The 20413-nt window shown below is 41.8% G+C and overlaps 1 protein-coding gene across 1 annotated transcript in view; it reads right to left on the bottom strand.

Moving 5' to 3' along the window:
• Positions 1-465: 465 nt before the first annotated feature.
• The window catches only part of RBM28 (RNA binding motif protein 28), a 54997-nt gene continuing 35049 nt past the window's right edge, over positions 466-20413 (bottom strand). The window contains exons 16-19 of the mRNA XM_075857564.1: positions 19105-19179; positions 10572-11005; positions 1803-1902; positions 466-1027 (exon numbers count right to left, since the gene is read on the bottom strand). Coding sequence (XP_075713679.1) covers positions 887-1027; positions 1803-1902; positions 10572-11005; positions 19105-19179 — 750 coding nt within the window. The 3' untranslated portion in view covers positions 466-886. The remainder of the gene's footprint in view (positions 1028-1802; positions 1903-10571; positions 11006-19104; positions 19180-20413) is intronic.

Here is a 20413-nt window from a genome sequence, read left to right as displayed (position 1 = left end):
CTATCCATTTGTGGGAGCTAAATCACCAAAATATCCAGCAGTGAAAGAATCAAAATCTCTTAACATTAAGGAAAAAAATAATTATACAATACTTGACTACAAGGACTGGACAATGTACATAGGTGTATACTTTGACAGTACAATTTGTTGTATCACTTGAGACGAAATAAAAAAAAATTTTAGTGGTAGAGAATTGATGCAGCACCAGATATTAGGATTTAAATATTTTAATTCTGAACAGTTATGGCAAAGGCAGGAGATCGATAGAAAGAATTAAATAAAACATCACAGGAATAACAAGTGGTGTGAGAAGTATTATTCAAATTCCAAACATCTAAAATGCGTATGTGGCTGTTTTTTTTATTGGACAAATATGACATATCAGGATGTTTATGCATTAGAAATTGCAAAATGGTCTGATATTAATAACTACATAAAACAATTAAAATGCTTTTTACATTGATGAATTTTAAAAAAAAAAAAACACTTCACAAACCGCTTCCTAAGATTTTTACAGTTTGACGGAGGACTATTAAAGAGGATATTCCCATCTTAGACATTTATGCATATAACCACAGGATATGCCATAAACCTCTGTTAGATACAGGTCCTAACCTCGGATATTGGTGGGAAACCCCAATAGTCAGAGCCCCACCAGTCAGACTTGTGTGGCATATCCAGTGCATCTGCCATATTAGTCCTTATCCCCTTATCCATTTGTTTAATTACCATGTCAGCAGTACTGCTAGGTCAGACGGTTTCCTTTAAAAAAAATGGGAAGTTACACAGATATTCATGATCTTTTGAAGACTTTAAACAAAAATCTCTGCTGTGTGTATACAAAGGACAACACTATGCAGATGTGAGCGTCCCATAGGAGTCAGACTCAGTCCTCAAACCATTTGCTTTTTTTTGCAGGAGCGGCACTATTGGACTTTCCAAGGATCTTCTGCTTGTACTGTTCCACCAGCTGGTTGAAGCGAGTCTCTTCCTGGCTTCTTTGTTGCTTCCTTTTCTTTGCAGGTCCCTGGAAGGAGAACAATATTTAAGATACAGGAGACAACACAGAGTGGACATCTTCTCAAATGCCAAAAACTCAATGATCTCCCTAAAGTTCTGCAATTCCAGATTCTAAATAAAATGATCAGTAGTTCCTTAGGTTTCCTCCCTCAACACTTGTAATCGTGCCAAACCGCTTAATCTGCCTGCCAAGGGGACAGTCTCTTTTCGAATATGTGTTCATAAGGAAATACAAAAAGCAAGGACAAGCATTTCCATGTTTTTCAATGGCTGGGAATACCATCTACGTATAACACAAAGACAGTTTCCTCCCTTGCCATTTGTGAAAAGTTAAATGTATTTAAAGGTACACTATAAATCCAGAAATCTAGATTCTCCCTATCACTCAGTCAGTAGGTTTGCATCTCATCACTACTGTTAGAATAAAAACTTCAACTATAAATGGCTTTTGGTTGAAGTATTACATTGCATACAGGCCAAAGTGTGATGTAAAAGCGTGGCCAATAATATGGACTGCAAAATCTAGACAGGACAAAGAAATTAAAAGGACATAGTCTAAGATCATGGTATAGTCACACATGGCAGATTTGTTGCAGACCGTTCTGCCACTGAAATATCCATTCCATACAGGTGAATTGCATTGTTCCTGCAGCTTGTGCATGGATTTCTGCAAACCCAATTTAGATAAATGAGACACTTGAAAACAAATCTGACGTGAGAATATACCCTAAGACAGAAACTGTCAGAGATGTAATAACTCAGCCATATAACTAAATACACACCTGTTTTACTGCTGACTTCAGCCTTTGCTGGTTTCGGCTCTGCCCCTGAGGTTTGGGTTTATTTGGTGGCAGTTGTTGAACTTTACCCTTGTCACGTGCCCTGGAAGAAAAGAAACATGTCATCAATAAGGTTTTCCACATTTTCAGCTGTGACTGACAGACGCACTCCTGCACTAATGGCCGGAATTGAAGAAATCGGATCCTGACTGTTTAGCCCCTGTAGCCCTGTGATCAAAGCTAATTAGGGAGCGGACAAAGGGACGTATCCAACTTGACCCAAAAAAAAAAAACAAGGTCTCAATTAGCTACGTAGCCTTAAAAAAAAAAAAAAATAATAATAATAATAATAATAATTACGACGGACAATGCGAGGAGGCACAAAAAACAAAGAATTCTCTTAAATCTTACACCGGTACTCCCATCTTGTACATTGAGGCATATCCATTGGATATTCCATAAATGTCTGATAGGTGTGGGTCCCCCCTCAAGAAGTGAATTGTATGTTCCGGAAACAGAGTAGCACATCGGGGTACGCGGTGTCCGTAATTCCAGAAAAAGCATATTTCGCAGTGATATGCTGATTAAGAAACGCCCATTCACTTCTATGGGAGTTCCGGAAACAGAGTAGCAAAATGAGCTCAGCGGTCAAGGAAAACCCAAGCGGGAGAAGGTAGGATGGGGGATAGGGGGCACTGTTCTAGACATAGGAGACATTTATTGGATATGCTGTGGATGTGTTATAAATCTCTAAGATGACTAAGGCCAAAATTGGCCCGGTCTCTATGTAATCCACTTTGTTGGAAACTTTGGTAGGCTTCTGCACAGTGTTTACTTTTAAAGGCTATGCACACCTTTGAAAACTTTAATTTTTATAAAACCATATCAGTGAGATTGGTGAAAATTTCTAATTACTTTTTAGTAAAAATTCTCTTTACTTTTTCAGATACAGCGGCTTTGTATCCGGTATACAGAGCAGCTGCATTTTGCACTGAGACCTGAATTTGTCATGTCAGCGGCACTGGGTCCTGCGTGTCTCTAACCCCCATAAGTCTCTTTCCTAGTCCTCATTTGGGAATGTGAGAGAGTTGGCCACGTGACTAACGTCAAGGTTAACTTTCCCAAAATATAGGTGCTTAATCTCTCCTTACACCGAGAGGTTGTGGAACACTTGCAAGAGTGCAGAAGCCCTGAGATCCAGAGCCTGGGCCATGTAGGCTGAAACCTGGTGATTGAGAAGAGATATGAAGAGGTCGACATCTGAAGGAAGCGACCACTCTCTCATACTCCGCTTCTCCCAGTTAAGGAAGTCTGCAGCCCAGTTGACTACACCCAGCACATGAACAGCTGACAGAGAGATGTGAAAACGCGCAACTTGCCATGCAGTCTGCCTTTACAAACCTTTGTGAAAGAATAAGTCGTTCAAAAGAGCTCACTGAATTCGAGTGTTGTACTGTAATAGGATGCCACCGTTGCAACAAGTCAGTTCGTAAAATTTCTCTCCTAGATATTCCACATTCAACTAAAAGTGGTATTATTACAAACTGGAAGTGTTTAGGAACCACAGCAACACCGCCACCAAGTGGCAGACCACGTACGCTTACAGAGCGAGATCGCCGAGTGCTGGGGAGCATAGTGCAAAAAAACAAAAAAACAAAAACAAAATCGCTACTGCTCTTCTGACTCAATATCTGCAGAGTTCCAAACCTCCTCTAGCATTAACATTCTCACAAAACCGGTACGCTGGGAAATTCATGCCATAGGTTTCCCAGGCCAAGCAGCTGAATACAAGCCTTACATCACCAAGCACAATGTCAAGCTTAGGATGGAGTGGTGTAAAGCCCACCACCTCTGGAGGGATGAATCGTGCTTCTCTATCTGGCCGTCTGATGGACGATTCTCGGTTTAGCGCAGGCCAGGAGAACGTTACTTGCCTGATTGCATGGTGCCAGCTGTTTAGTGGAGGAGGGCTAATGCTATGGGGTTGTTTTTTAGGGGTTGGCCTAGGCCCCTTCGTTGCAGTGAGGGGAAATCTTAATGCTTGCGCATACCAAGAAATTTTGGACAAGTTGTATGTTTCCTTCTTTGTGGGAACAGTTTGGGGAAGGCCCTTTTCTGTTGCAGCATGACTGTGCCCCAATGCACTAAGCAAGGTTCATAAAGGCATGGTTGGGTGAATTTGGTGTCGCAGAACTGGACTGGCCCGCAGAGCCCTGACCTAAACCCCATCGAACATCTTTGGGATGAACTAGAACGAAAAATACCAGGCCTTCTCGTCAGTGCCTGACCTCACAAAAGCTCTTCTGGATGAATGGGCAAACATTCCCAAAATCTTGTAGAAAACCTTCCCAGAAGAGTGGAAGCGGTTTTAGCTGCAAAATGATGTACCAACTCCATGTTAATGCCTGTGGATTTAGAATGGAATGTCATAAGTGCTCCTGTAGGTGTCCCGATACTTTTGTCAATATATAGTGTTTATTTAACTTAGTCTCTGGATCCAGGTGACTCCCACCCTTCAAGTTGCCCTTCTGTCTTTGATACCTGGTTCTGTTTTGTGGTCAGGAAGGGGACAGTAATATAAAGTATAGTAATACCCAGACTGCAGACGTCAGGTCACGGATAATAGCTTAGGAGACATTGGTCTATCTTTGGAAATCGCTTTTATTTCTGTCCTTTGACCTTCAACTATTGGTCTGCCTATGCCAACCTGTTGCATGAGCTACACTACGGCGCTTCTTTTTTATGTTCTATATGCCCTCGTGAGTGCTAACGTTCACACTGCAATTTCAAAGGCTATTCTCAGGTTAGAAACGGACTCAGACTTCAAAATTAAAATATTAAATATTATATATTATTAATATTGTGTTAATTTATTAAATGCATAGTGTGTTGCATATGGACAAAGAAATTTAGAAAAGCTTTTTTGTTTAGAAACTATATTCCGATAAATGTAATTTTATTTTCTAGCTTGATCATTTACATGATGGTGATGAAACGCCTGAGATTACCATTTTACTACTAATTATTATATATGAGCCATTTATAAAAGGAGTCGCAGCTAAAGTCAGACCATTATATCTACTGATAATACGGTTTTCATGAGCCCTCCATGACCGCACCACCAGAGAGATTGCCTCTTCTTGGCACCAATAGGAACAAGAAACAGTGTCAGAGAAAATACAAAGTCGCTAGGGACGGCCAGCATAAATGTTATTTTAAGTAGAACAACTATACACACAGGGAGGGAATGTAAATGTGCGGTCATGGAGGATTCATAAAAGCCAAATTATCAGTAAAGTATAATTCATCTTTTACATATCATCCGCCATAACAGCACCACTGGATAAAATACTGTATCAGGGAGGATGTAATATTTTCTCCCAAAAGCCGGGTCTTGGGAAGCTGCCACATCAAGTTTATAGTGTTTATTAAAGGTGTGAGGATTGGACCAAGTAGCTGCTCAACAAAATCGGTTCTAGAGAGGCTGCCGACCATTTAGACCAGGAGAACGCAACAGACCGGGTAGAATGGACTTAGTCTTTCTGGAGCCCGTTCACCCATTGCCCTGTAAGCTTCACAAATTGTGCTCTTCAGGCATCTAGCTAAAGAGCTTTTAAAGGCTTTTATTATGTCTTTACTTGGCCCCTGGACCTAGATCAAGATATTTGTGTCTATTCTTCATGGCTTGGTGGTCGAAATATATAGAAGGCTTATTCTTCTACCATCCAGAGAGTGTGAAACTCTTTTTCAAGAGTAGACTTTGGATTGTTGGTAGAATAAGGTCTTGTGATCAGGGAAATTCAATACCACCTTAGGCAGAAAAGCAGGACTTCGTTTCAAGGTAATTCTGTCTTCCATCAATGTGCAATTACACTCCAGAATGGATATCTCCTATTCTACGAGCTGACACTTTGGCCACTAGAAAAACTTTTTCCCCAGGTGAGTAATCTTAAGATTCAATAGATGTAAATGGTTTTTTGGGCAAACCTGAAAGAACCAAGTTCCAAGGAGGGGTAGAATTCTTAATTCTTGGTCTTAACCAGAAAGCCGCTTTGAAAAATTATATTATACTATCTATGAATTTCTGTTGTCTGATGTATGTTCTCTATGCACAGCCAAATGACTAGACCTATCTGAACCAAATTTGGCACATAAGTCACGCTCTTCCAAAGGTTTTAGAATGGGTTTTGGCTCTTTAGGACCTACAGTTCTCGACATATTCACAAAAGCATATAGGACACCACTGGCTTCCACATTAAGGACCTTCCTCCATATCACATGACCCGTATTAGCCAATAGGGAAGCTCGAAAGTCCTTCATTCTTAGCCTCACTCACATACACATGGAGACCTGGTCTAAAACTAACAACCAAGCCATTTATCTTTACTTTACGTGTTACTCGCTGTAAACTAATTGTACCTATACTGCATTTGAGCACTCATAAATTGAAACCCTTTAATACCAGTCATGCCTCCAAAAAAGAACCCTGTACTTTGCCACAGGAGTCTTTAGTCTAAGCCCATGGCCGCTGCCCGAGCTGCTGAACTCTCTCAACAGAACCAAGCCCGTGGGTTTGAGAATTCTAATAAATTTAAACCTTTCAGACCAGTCATGGTTCCAAAAAGGAACCATGCATTTGAACTTTATTGGATATGTTAGCTTCAGATCAGTAGGAAATGAAAAACACACACGCACGCACGCGAAGCCGGGTAGCACTGCTATTCTATATTATAAGAGTCAATGTTTGTCTGTCCTCTATAGGCATCCAAACACCTGAACTATTTGACCCCAAATTTGGCACATCGGTACATTGGGTGTTCAGTAAGGTTTTCGCAAAAGTCCCGACCTTGCTGTTGTTCTCGGTGATCAGCCATTATCACATGCACACGATCCAATATTATAAAAGTGAATACAGACATTCGCTTTTATAGTAAAGAGGTTTTTGTCTGGCAGTAGCAGGTAGTGCACTTTACAAGATAATCCTAGATGGGAAGGTACAGGGGAACACTTACCCATAGCAACCAGATCATTGATGGCCAGGAGGAAAGCTGCATTACTAGCTTCAGGGACTCCTCTTGCCCATCTGCAAGCTGATCAAATGCGTCATACTGCTGCTCGAGCTGCTGAAACTCCTCAGCAAACTCGAGCACTCAGCAACAGATCAGACAGATGGCTCTCAGAAGCGCAGAGACTCCTTCCCGAAGCCATGCCAGAAAGCAAGCTGATAGAGCACATTATGTTCAGAATGCTAATGAGTGGGCTTTCATGCAGGATGCAGTTTTCAATTATGATCCAACCATAGTCTATGGCCAACTGGTAATAAAACTGCCAATGTTGATAATCAACAGGCTCTGTCACATTTCCTACCAATTTATCGGCTAGATATTTAGGAAGTTAAAATTTAAATAAACAATGTAGAACTGCTGGGGAATATAGGGCTACTAGTAATTTCCCCGTAAACAAAGAAAATATGAGGAAATGGATTCGCCTCCTTGGCACCTTTGGAAAAAATCCAATGACCACACAAACATACAGACTGACATTAAATACCCAGCACTTTAGGGATGTCAGGATTGATGGGATCTGGTTGTAAGTGACCGCACCAAGACAAAGTCGAAATCTTCTGATAAAGAAGATGACCGTCTTATGGCTGGATTTTAAAGTGGTAATAACACAAGACGATAATGCTTCTTGAACAGTGATTTTTACGCATCGAAGCTGTTAAATGCAGATTTTTCAGGCCCGGGAAGGTTACTGGGCCCTGCAGAAGATATTCTTTCTGGGGAAGAACAATGGGATCCTCTATAGCCTGTCTTCTTAGCAGGCTGTAGCAGCTTTTTTTTTTAGCCAGTTGGGAGCAATGAATATTACCAGAGTTAATGGTAGAGAAGGCAAGGCAAAGACCAGGATGAAATTCCATGACTGAGACAGTGCATCCCCTGTCCTTGGATTGTCCTTTGGGTTAGGGGTAAGAAAGTCAGTTTCTTGTTTTTCTTTTATCTCTGAAGAGCCCCGTTTCTCGACTAATGACAAGTTTATCTGTTGGTTTATAGTCTATTCGTCTGGATCCAAAAAGGTGAACAACTCAGGAAATCTGCTATCACGTTGTTGTTGCCATTTTAAAGGAGGGAAAGAATGTTGTTTTCTGCCCAGAAAATGATCCAAAATGACAGGTCTTGTAGCCAACTGTGTCACATGCTTTTAGAGATATAATTTTCTTACTCTGGAAGGAACAGAACTTGTTTTTTGTAATCCAATAGGACCCCCTGGGTTGGGCCGCTACGCATGCACCTGCCTGAAAACCTAGTGCTATCTGAACCACAACAAATCTATTTTGAAGTCTTCTCCTCTGGAAATCCTATCTTTTAACCTGCTGCTTATTCCAGGGTGTTGTCTAGCGCCAGCCTGAACACAAACTTTCCTTCAAATGGAACTGCACAGAGCTTGGATTTAGAGATGGCATCTCCTTGCCAGTGTTTCAGCCATAAGGATCTTGTCGCATCAGATAAGACTGCTCAACAGTCTGCAATATGAAGTGATTCGGCTGAAGCATCAGCTAGAAAATCAGTTCCTAGTTTTAGCATAGGAATGTATGATAGGATCTGCTCCAGTGGCGTAACTACCGCCGTAGCGACTGCTACGGGGCCCGCGGCATGAGGGGAACTATGTCGCCCGCCAGCACGGACCCCCACCATGGCCACAGGCTCCGCTAGCAGCCGCTATATTCCCTGCAGGGGGGGCGGCACTGTATGGAGTTCCCTGCAGGGGGGGGCGGCGCTGTATGGCGTTCCCTGCAGGGGGGGGCGGCGCTGTATGGCGTTCCCTGCAGGGGGGCGGCGCTGTATGGCGTTCCCTGCAGGGGGGGGCGGCGCTGTATGGCGTTCCCTGCAGGGGGGGCGGCGCTGTATGGCGTTCCCTGCAGGGGGGCGGCGCTGTATGGCGTTCCCTGCAGGGGGGGCGGCGCTGTATGGCGTTCCCTGCAGGGGGGGCGGCGCTGTATGGCGTTCCCTGCAGGGGGGGCGGCGCTGTATGGCGTTCCCTGCAGGGGGGGGCGGCGCTGTATGGCGTTCCCTGCAGGGGGGTGGCGCTGTATGGCGTTCCCTGCAGGGGGGTGGCGCTGTATGGCGTTCCCTGCAGGGGGGGGCGGCGCTGTATGGCGTTCCCTGCAGGGGGGGGCGGCGCTGTATGGCGTTCCCTGCAGGGGGGGGCGGCGCTGTATGGCGTTCCCTGCAGGGGGGGGCGGCGCTGTATGGCGTTCCCTGCAGGGAGGGGCCGCGCTGTATGGCGTTCCCTGCAGGGGGGGGCGGCGCTGTATGGCGTTCCCTGCAGGGGGGGGCGGCGCTGTATGGCGTTCCCTGCAAGGGGGGGCGGCGCTGTATGGCGTTCCCTGCAGGGGGGGGCGGCGCTGTATGGCGTTCCCTGCAGGGGGGGGCGGCGCTGTATGGCGTTCGCTACAGGGGGGGCTGTATGCCGTTTCCTACGGGGGGGCTGTATGGCGTTCCCTACAGGGGGGGCTGTAAAAAAGGCACTATCTACAAGGGGGGGGGGTTGTGTGACACCCAGGGGAGGGGGGGCCCCAGTCAAAAGTTTGCTATGGGGCCCAGTCTTTCCTAGTTACGCCCCTGATCTGCTCTCTTGATGCTTTGCTTCTCAGATGGCCTTTCAGTTGGTCAATCCAAATGTGAATAGACCGGGCTACACTAGTAGTTACAAATGTTTGGTTTTAGATTCTGTGTGGCAGACCATCCTCCTTTCTATCAATGGGATCGCAAAGCTGTGACGAATCAACAAATTGAAGGGATGTCTTTTTTACCACATTGGCCACCTGAACACCTGAATTTTTGGGATCTCGTCCCATGTCTCAGTTTCTTCATTGTTGTAGGGTAGTCTATCTTTCATCTTCCTTGGGGCCAAACATTTTTTTTCTGGTTCTCGTCATTCATTCATACGCACTGGGATGGGCTTGGAAAGTTTTTCTACAGGTTTGGGTTGAGACGCACATTAATTCTCTACCAAGGACATCCTGCACACCTTACAGATTTTGAAGGAGGTCACTTACCTTTTATCAGACATTTAAATTTTGTTGCCATGACCTTTTATGAGATCGCGGTTCCCCCTGTCATCAGAACTCTCTACTGTAATTAGTTTTCTACGCAGCTGGTACCCAGTTGAAGCGCTGGTGGTAACAAGCCACCGGTAAATCTGCATGTAAGACACCAAGAGTGCAGCAGACCAACCAGGTATAGGTATAGTATACTGAAAGAAAGGGGAGCTGAATAGCGCCTATCCTACACCGATCCAGAGTCCCTGCCGTCAGCAACAGGGTACCTCAAAAGGTCAGAAAACTCCTCTGAACCACGATCCAAAGTCGTAACAGGAATGCGCTGGAAAAGCTAGCAGGGGGAGGGGCTTTTAAGCTCTCTGTTTCCTGTTCCTATTAGGGTCAAGGGGCAATCTTTCCAGTGGTGCTGGGGCAATATGTAAAATAGATTAATCAGAAGATTGGCTTACTGACTCCACATCCCTGCAATTTCCTAAGTATTCCTTTTTATATATTAAAATGTCAATAAAATTAGTTTATGGGGGTGGGGAACCTTCAGCCAGATAAACGCAATTTTTACTGCTGAATGCAACTCAGGATTTTACTTGTTTAAAGGTCTTCTCTCAAATAGTGCAGATTGATAATCTCTTAGATCTTACCGTTTTAATATAATTAGCAAACAGAGGAGCTATGGAAAGTCAAAATGGACTTGGCTTCCTGTGTGGTCTTACCTTATCTTGGGACCTCTATGAGAAGGCATGGGAAGAACTTTCCGTCTCTTCTTACCATCAGGAAGATCTTCATGCTCTATTTCCTCCTTAGTTTGGAAACCTGACCATTGAGTCTTCGCAGACGACCCCAATTTTCCATCCATTTTTACTAGCTCAGTATTAGCTGGATGTGGTCTTTTCATTGCTTTTGGAGTAGTCGAATTTGAAGGTTGCGACTTAGGTGATGTCCCCTGCGTTGATGTCGCTTTTGTGTGTGGATTTGTGTCCTTTTGAGTATTTTGTTCTATTTTTTTTCCTGGGACAGTCGGAGGTAATATTGGTGAATTATTGTTGCCTTTCTTATTTTTTGGTTTCTTTTGATCACTAGTCTGAGCAGGCTGTTTCACAGCGGTACCAGCTGCTTGCTCTTTAGCCTGCTTTTGCCTCAGAACTTCCTACAAATTAAATGAAAGTACATTACTTCCTAATATCACATGCCATTCAGGTTCATCACTACAGAATTCAATCGAATAAGTACACCAGACATGAACATGAAAGCCAACAGAACGTAGGTCATTCTTTTCTGTCTGTGATTTTGTGCTATTACATAAAACTTCAGTATATCCCAAAACATGGTATAATATAGATCACCATCAAATATGACATTTATCACCTATATCTGAAATTCTAATTTAAGGAGATACATTATTTTTACAACATATAATATAAAAGGCCAGTAAAAATGCCTTTTTTTTAATCATTTTAATACATTACATTTTGTAATTGAGAAGGACTGCTTCTTAAAATAAACAGCTTATTACAGTTTCTACATTTAACCCCTTAACGACCAAGGACGAAAATGAACGTCATGGTCGGCTGCTAGTTCCCGCACCATGACGTTCATTTTCGTCCGCATTTCAAACTGTCACTCTGTGTAAACACAGAGTGACAGACCCGCGCTGACAGTTGTCCCCGACAGCTGAGACATCAGTCTTGCCGGACAGCGGACCATGGCCGCTGATTGGCAGTTAACCCCTTAAGTGCGGCGACGGATTGCCGTCGCCGCATTTAAGTGGTTTGAAGCACATCAGCAGCCCCCACGAAGTGATCGTGGGGGCTACCGATGCTTGTCACGGCAATCGGAGGTCAGATAATGACCTCCGGGTTGTCATGCACGGAAGCCTCGGAGGAACAGCCTCCGGCCGTTCCTCCTCTGCTTCCTGTCAGTGTGACAGTCACGTCACAATGACAGTTAGAGTACATCACACTACGTGTGTAGTGTAATGTAATGTACTCTAGCAGCGATCAAAGCTGCAAGACTAAGTGTCCCCTAGTGGGACAAGTTAAAAAAGTAAAAAAAAGTAATAAAAATGTTTTAAAAAAAGTGTAAAAATAAAAGTTATAAGTTATATAAACACAATGCTTTTTTTCCTATAATAAGACTTTTATTATAGAAAAAAAATGAACACGTTAAAAAAGTACACATATTTGGTATCGCCGCGTTCGTAACGAACCCAACTATAAAACTATAATGTTATTTTTCCCGCACGATGAACACCCCAAAAAAAATCAATAAAAAACTACGACAGAATCGCAATTTTTTTGGTCACCACCGCTCCCTAAATAAAGAATAAAAAGTGATCAAAAAGTCGCATGTACCCGAAAATAGTACCAATAAAAACTTCTATCCGTCCCGCAAAAAACAAGCCCTTACACAGCTTTTTTGACTAAAAAATTAAAAAATTACGGCTCTCAGAATATGGCGACACAGAATTATTTTTTTTTATAAATAAGTCATTTTATTGCGCAAACGCAAAAAAAAAGGACCAAACCTATATACATATGGTATCGCCGTAATCGTACCGTCCCGCAGAATAAAGTAAAAATGTCACCTATAGCGTACGGTGAGCGCCGCAAAAAGAAAACCTAAAAAACGGTGTCAGAATTCCTGTTTTTTGCTCAGGATTGCAAAAAAATTGAATAAAAAGTGATCAAAAAAAATCGCATGTACCCCAAAATGGTACCAATGAAAACTACAGATTGTCCCGCAACAAATAAGCCTTCACGCAGCTCCGGTGGTGAAAAAATAAAAAAGTTCTGGCTCTCAGAATATGGCGATGCAAAATGTGCAGAGTGTCCAAAAGCGGATAAGATCGGGCGCCATTTATAAGTGCGACACCGGCCACATATCTGCGGATTATTATTTATTTACCCCATTATTATACCCTCTTATTATGCCCTGATGTTCTCCGCACAGATTACACATGCCCCCCACATTATAAACTGAAATACCAGCGAAACCCAAGACAGAAACCTACCAAGCAAAATCTGAACTCCAAAAGCAAAATGGCGTCCCTCCCTTCTGAGCCCTGCAGCGTGCCCAAGCAGCAGTTTGCGCCCACACATATGGCGTCGCCATACCCGAGAGAACCCGCTTAACGTTTTATGAGGTACTTGTCTTCTGTGGCACAAACTGGGCACAACATATTATGCACTAAAATGGCGTATCAGTGGAAAATTGCAATTTTCACTTTGAACCATCCGCTGCGCATTAACCCCTTTGCGCACCATGACTTAATTGCCCGTCATGATGCGGCGGTTGATGTATGGAGCCGGCTCACGTGCTGAGCCCGCTCCATACGCTGCGGGTGTCGGCTGTGTATTACAGCTGACACCTGGGACTAACGGACAGGTACAGGGATCGCTCTGTTACAGAAGCCTGTAAGAATAACAGTATACTGCAATACATTAGTATTGCAGTATATTGTACCAGTGATCCAATGATCGCTGGATCAAGTCCCCTAAGGGGATTGATTAATAAAATGTGTAGAAGAATTATAGTAATTAGTAGTGAGAATTTTTTTTTTTTTTAAAAGTTAAAAAAACAAAAACACCTTTTCGCATTTTTCTTCTAAAGTAATGTAAAAAAAAATGAACAAAATTGATATCGCTACGTCCGTAATAGTCCGAACTATTACAATATACCATTATTTAATTTGCACAGTGCACACCATAAAAAAATGTAATAATTGAAACCGCCAAAATCGCTTTTTTTTCTTTTTTGTGACCTTCGCTCTAAAAAAAAAATGTAATACAACTTTTGAATCACTTTTTATGTACCAAAAAATGTTACCAATAAAAACTGCAGCTCCTCCCGCAAGAAATAAGCCCTCACACCGCTCTATTGATGGAAAAATAAAAAAGTTATGGCTCTTGGAAAGCGGGGAGTGAAAATCTAAAATATGAAAGCAAAAAATGGATCAGTCCTGAAAGGGTTAATTCATTTCTAATGAAAAAACGTATGACAACATGTGGGGTATTTCCGTACTCGGGAGAAATTGATTTATAAAAAATGGTTGTTTTTTTCCTCCTTTATCCCTTGTGAAAATGAGAAAATGCAACATTTTAGTGGAAAAAATGTTGATATTAATTTTCGCACCCTAATTCCAATAAACTCTGCAAAAGACCCGTGGGGTCTAAATGCTCACTATACCCCTAGAAAAATTCCTTGAAGGTTTTTCCAAAATGGGGTCACTTTTGGTGGGTTTCCACTGTTTTGGTCCCTCCAGTGCATTGCAAATGCGACATGGCACCGAAAACCATTCCAGCAAAATCATAAATCCAAATGGCGCTCCTTCCCTTCTGAGCCCTGCTGTGGGTCCAAACAGCAGTTTATTACCACATATGGGGTATTGTCGTAATCGGGAGACATTGCTTTACAAATGTTGGGGTGCATTTTCTTCGTTATTCCTTGTAAATAATAAAAATGTCTATGTTGTTTCAGAAAAAAAGTACATTTTAATTTTTACAGACTAATTTCAATATATTTAGCGAAAAACCTGTGTGGTCAAAATGCTAACTATACCCCTAGATAAATACCTTAAGGGGTCTAGTTTTCGAAATGGGGTCGTTTATGGGGAGTTTCTATCATTCTGGCAGCTCAAAGCTTCTCCAAATGTACATTGGGGCCTAAAACATTTTCAAGCAAAATACGAGTCCTGAAAGCCTCCGGGTGTTCCCTTCCTTTGGGGCCCTGCCGTGTGTCCAGGCAGCGCATTAGGGCCACAATGTGGGTATTTTTGAAAACAGGAGAAACAGGGTGATAGATTTTGTGGTGTGTTTCTTCATTCTCATGGTCGCTTTACAAAGAAATTGGTCTTCAAACTGATACTTTTATGAAAAGAGTGAAATTATTTTTTTTTTCACCTGATATGCATTAAATTTAGCAAAGAACTGTGGGGTCAAAACACTTACTATACACCTAAATAATTACGTTATGGGGTCTAGTTTTCTAAATGGGGTCGTTTATGGGGAGTTTCTATCGTTCTGGCAGCTCAAAGCCTCTCCAAATGTACAGTGGGGCCTAAAACATTTTCAAACAAAATATGAGTCCTGAAAGCCTCCGGGTGCTCCCTTCCTTTTGGGTCCTGCCGTGTGTCCAGGCAGCGCATTAGGGCCACAATGTTGGTATTTTTGAAAACAGGAGAAACAGGGTGATAGATTTTGTGGTGTGTTTCTTCATTCTCATGGTCGCTTTACAAAGAAATTGGTCTTCAAACTGATACTTTTATGAAAAAAAGTGAAATTATTATTTTTTTCACCTGCTATGTATTAAATTTAGCAAAAAACTGTGGGGTCAAAATACTGTGGGGTCTAGTTTTCTAAATGGGGTAATTTGTGGGGGTTTCCACCATTCTGACACCTATGAGCCTCTGAAAACCTGGCTTGGTGCAGGAAAACAAAATGTACTTACATAGTTACAACGGCTGAAAAAAGACACATGTCCATCAAGTTCAACCAAGGGAAGGGAAAAGGGAAGGAAAAATTTCTACACATAGGAGCTAATATTTTTTTGTTCTAGGAAATTATCTAACCCTTTTTTAAAGCCATCTACTGTCCCTGCTGTGACCAGCTCCTGCGGTAGGCTATTCCATAAATTCACCGTTCTTACTGTAAAGAAGCCTTGTCGCCTCTGCAGCTTGAACCTTTTTTTCTCCAGACGGAGGGAGTGCCCCCTTGTTTTTTGAGGGGGTTTTACATGGAACAGGATTTCACCATATTTTTTGTATGTGCCATTAATATATTTATATAAGTTAATCATGTCCCCCCTTAGTCGTCTTTTTTCAAGGCTAAATAGGTTTAATTCTTTCAATCTTTCCTCATAACTTAAATTCTCCATGCCCCTTATTAGCTTCGTTGCTCTTCTTTGTATTTTTTCCAACTCCAGGGCATCCTTTCTATGAACTGGAGCCCAGAACTGAACTGCATATTCTAGATGAGGCCTCACTAATGATTTGTAAAGTGGTAATATTACATCCCTGTCCCGCGAGTCCATGCCTCTTTTAATACACGACAATATCCTGCTGGCCTTTGAAGCAGCTGATTGACACTGCATGCTGTTATTGAGTTTATGATTTACAAGTACACCCAGATCCTTCTCAACAAGTGAATCCGCCAGTGTAGCGCCCCCTAGGACATATGATGCATGCAGGTTGTTGGTACCCAGATGCATAACTTTACATTTATCTACATTAAACTTCATTTGCCAAGTGGACGCCCAAACACTTAGTTTGTTTAAATCTGCCTGCAATTCACAAACATCTTCCATAGTCTGAACTATATTACATAGCTTGGTGTCATCTGCAAAAATAGAAATAGTGCTATTAATCCCTTCCTCTATATCATTAATAAATAAGTTGAATAATAGTGGTCCCAGCACTGAACCCTGGGGTACACCACTTATAACCGGTGACCATTCAGAGAAGGAATCATTGACCACAACTCTCTGGATACGGTCCTTGAGCCAATTCTCAATCCAATTACAAACTATATTTTCTAAACCTATAGTCCTTAATTTACCCATTAGGCGTCTATGGGGGACAGTGTCAAATGCCTTTGCAAAGTCCAAAAACACTAAATCCACAGCGGCCCCTCTGTCTAGACTTCTGCTCACCTCTTCATAAAAACAGATTAGGTTAGTTTGACAACTTCTGTCCTTAGTAAAACCGTGCTGGTTGTCACTTATAATGCTATTTATTGTCACATAATCCTGTATATAGTCCCTCAATAGCCCCTCAAACATTTTCCCCACGATGGATGTTAAGCTTACTGGTCTATAATTACCCGGGAAGACCTAGAGCCCTTTTTGAAAATAGGCACCACATTTGCCCTGCGCCAGTCCCTTGGCACTATACCAGTCACTAGAGATTCTCTGAATATTATGAAAAGGGGGACAGAAATAACTGAACTAAGCTCTTTAAGAATTCTAGGGTGTAACCCATCTGGTCCCGGAGCCTTGTGCACATTTATTTTATTTAATTTAGCTTGGACCATCTCTACATTCATCCAATTCAGTATATCAACTGATATATTAACAGCACTGGCACCGGCTACATCAGCTGCTCTTTCTTCAGTTGTATATACAGAGCTAAAGAACCCATTTAGTAACTCTGCCTTCTCTTGATCCCCTGTGATCAACTCCCCATTACCATTATCTAGGGGTCCTACATGTTCAGACCTTGGCTTTTTTGCATTTATATGCTTGAAGAATTTTTTAGGATTTGTTTTACTATCCTTGGCCACCTGCCTTTCATTTTGTATTTTTGCTAATTTTATTACATTTTTACAGATTTTATTAAGCTCTTTATATTTTACAAAGGCTACAGCTGTACCCTCAGATTTGTATTTTTTAAATGCCCTTTTTTTGTCATGTATTGCCCCTTTCACAGAAGGTGTAAGCCATGTGGGGTTTAATTTGAGTCGTTTATACTTATTACCTGTAGGAATAAATTTTGCACTATAATAACAAAGTAGATTTGAAAATCTCCCATTTATCATTTGTTCCATTATTTGACATTAGTTCTTCCCAGTCTATATCCTGAATTGCAGCCCTCATCCTGGGGAAATTGGCTTTCTTAAAATTAAATGTTTTTGCCCTCCCAGCCTGCGTTTGTTTTTTACAGTATAGGTAAAATGTAACTATATTGTGATCACTGTTACCGAGGTTTTCACGAACATTGACATTCCCAACAAGATCTGCATTATTAGAAATGACCAGATCCAACAGAGCTTCACCTCTAGGCGGGTCTTCCACAAACTGGCCCATAAAATTTTCCTGCAACAGGTTGAGGAAATGTCTCCCCTTTGCAGTTGAAGCCGAACCATGACACCAATTAATATCCCGGAAATTAAAATCTCCCATTATCACTACAGTACCCGCCTGTGCAGCCCGCTCCATCTGTTTATATAGCTGAACTTCCATCTCCTCAGTTATATTGGGGGGTCTATAGATTACACCAAAAGTAATTTTTTCAGTGTTTACCTCCCTTTCTAGTTCCACCCACAAGGTTTCAACCTCCTCACAGTCTTCAGCCACTATTGTCTCTTTCACACTCGCCTTCATATCACTTCTCACATACAGACATACAGCACCACCTTTCCTATTTGTCCTGTCTTTACGAAAAAGTGTAAAACCCTGTAGATTTACAGCCCAGTCATGTGAAGAGTCCAGCCATGTTTCAGCAACACCAACTAGATCTATATTTTCTTCCAGTATCAAGGCCTCCAGCTCCCCCATTTTGCTTGCTAGACTTCTGGCATTTGTGAACATACACTTTAACTTGCCTGTCAGTTTTTCACTTTTATTATCAGAAATGTGATTTGACATTAATCGGTCCTTTTTATTTACACTGATGTTTTGTAACGAAAGGATCTCCTTATCCTGTTGTCTAGTCCTCTCCCCACATTCTGTTTCTCCCCCCACCAATATAGTCTGACCCCTCTCTAACCTGGCTACCCCTTTTTTTTCTACATTGACCTCCCTCCTCAGCCCTAGTTTAAATACTCCGCCACCCCAGCTAGAATTCTCTCCCCCAGCACAGCGGACCCCCTTCCATTTAGGTGCAAATCATCTGCAGAATACAGTTTGTACCCCAATGAAAAGTCAAAATTTATAAAATTATTATTCAATTTGTAAGTCCTCTAAATTGCTGAAAATTTATTTTATTTTTTCAAAAGTGCTGCCAAAATGGAGTAAAGAGATAGAAAAATATATTTAATTAAAAAAATTGTACAGTATGTGTGTACATATGTGACATATTGCAGTTAAAAATAGGGGAAAATGGTAATTTTTACAAAATTTCTTCCATTTTTCTATTTTTTAATTAATTTCCGCAAATCGTATCAGTCTACTTTTACCACTAAAATAAAGTACAACATGTGACGAAAAACAATGTCAGAATTACTTGGATATTCAAAACTTTCACAGAGTTATTCTCTGATAAAGTCAGACATACCAGATTTGACAAATCTGGCTTGGTCATTAAGGTACAAACATGCCCGGTCATTAAGGGGTTAAGAAAACTTATATCCCAAATGGTCCACACGTACACGTACACGTACACGTACACGTACACGTACACGTACACGTACACGTACACGTACATACAAACATAATGCATTAACTAAAGACTTTTTACAGTATTAGAGGTAACACTGAATATAGGCAAATAAAGTAGTAGTGTGTAAACCAGAAACCTAAGAAATTGTTTCTTACTAGACTGCGTTGCACTCTCCGCTCCTTTATCTTCAGTTTATTCATATCCTCCAAGGAGAATTCCACAATTGGCCGCTAAAATTTTAAAATGACAAAGAATAAATACATGTCAAGTCAAGGTTACATGTGACTTGTGTAACAGATAGCATGCCATGTAAAATGGTTGAAGCGGGCATCACCCAGGGAAATTATTGCAAATTATGATGTTCTCCTCTCTGCATCTGTCAAGCAAATGACATTACTTCTGGCCTCCCATGGAGTCGTGTCTCCTAATATATAGAATGGTCATGGTCAGACAATTCAATTAGGGACCAGGGGGAGATCAGGGGAGGAAAGCTCCAGAATTAGGCTTTAAGTTTATGGTGATGTTACATTATATGGTTAAAGAGGATCGGTCATGTTTTTTTTTCAGAGCGGACAGCCTCACAGTGATGCAGTAGACACGCTCTGATTGGACAGCGTCAGTGATGCAGAGGCAACGCCTACTGAGGAGAGATGAGGTCTCCTCCTCTCTGTAACTTTACTCACAATTAGCATATTAGGTACCAAGCAGGGGACATAGCAGGACAACGAGGGGGCCAAAAAAATAAAAATTACAGAGCTGGAATAGAGAGGACGCCAGGAATAAGGGGAGGTAAGTGGTTCCCACATAAATGAATATTTTTTCATGGTCAGAACGGGTTTTTTAGCTTTTTTTTCAGTAAAGCAGTAAATGTTCCTACATGGAAAACACAGATCCCTTTTAATGCTACATTCCTACTTTTGTTTTTAATGGAGAAAATATATGGGCTATATAAGCACCACAAAGGGATAGGGCAGCATGACATCTATTAGAAGAAGCAGGTGTTCAGAGTGCCCACTACAGAGGTGCAATACACTACGTCCACTGTCCATCTAAAAAGGTCATGTGGGTAGCAACTCGGGAGAAAAGTTTCTTTAGTCTGCGACCCTTCCAATCAAGTCGTATGCAGAATGTCCGCCAGTGCTATAGAATCCTATTGCACTAACGGCCGTTCTTCATATGAGAGCCATGTAAACACTCCCACTGAAGAGTTATGAGCAGCCGGCAGCACAGACTATACACAGTCCGTGCTGCTGCTGCTGCTGCTAGAAGCAAAAATGGCAATTAAAAGCACTTAGAAAAACAATTCTGGTGCTCACTCCTGCACTATAATCATTTTTAACTGAAATGGCGGTACGCTTTAATTATGAAAATATTACATCTGTATGCCAGAAGTAAAATTATTATCATTACCAGATTTTATAATAATGTGTTGATATCAAGCCATTATAGTAAATAAAATCTCAC

Source organism: Rhinoderma darwinii, chromosome 3 (genome assembly GCF_050947455.1).
Source record: "Rhinoderma darwinii isolate aRhiDar2 chromosome 3, aRhiDar2.hap1, whole genome shotgun sequence".
NCBI lineage: Eukaryota > Metazoa > Chordata > Amphibia > Anura > Rhinodermatidae > Rhinoderma > Rhinoderma darwinii.
The sequence above is the reverse complement of the archived record's forward strand: the minus strand, read 5'-3'. Positions and strand labels throughout refer to the sequence as shown.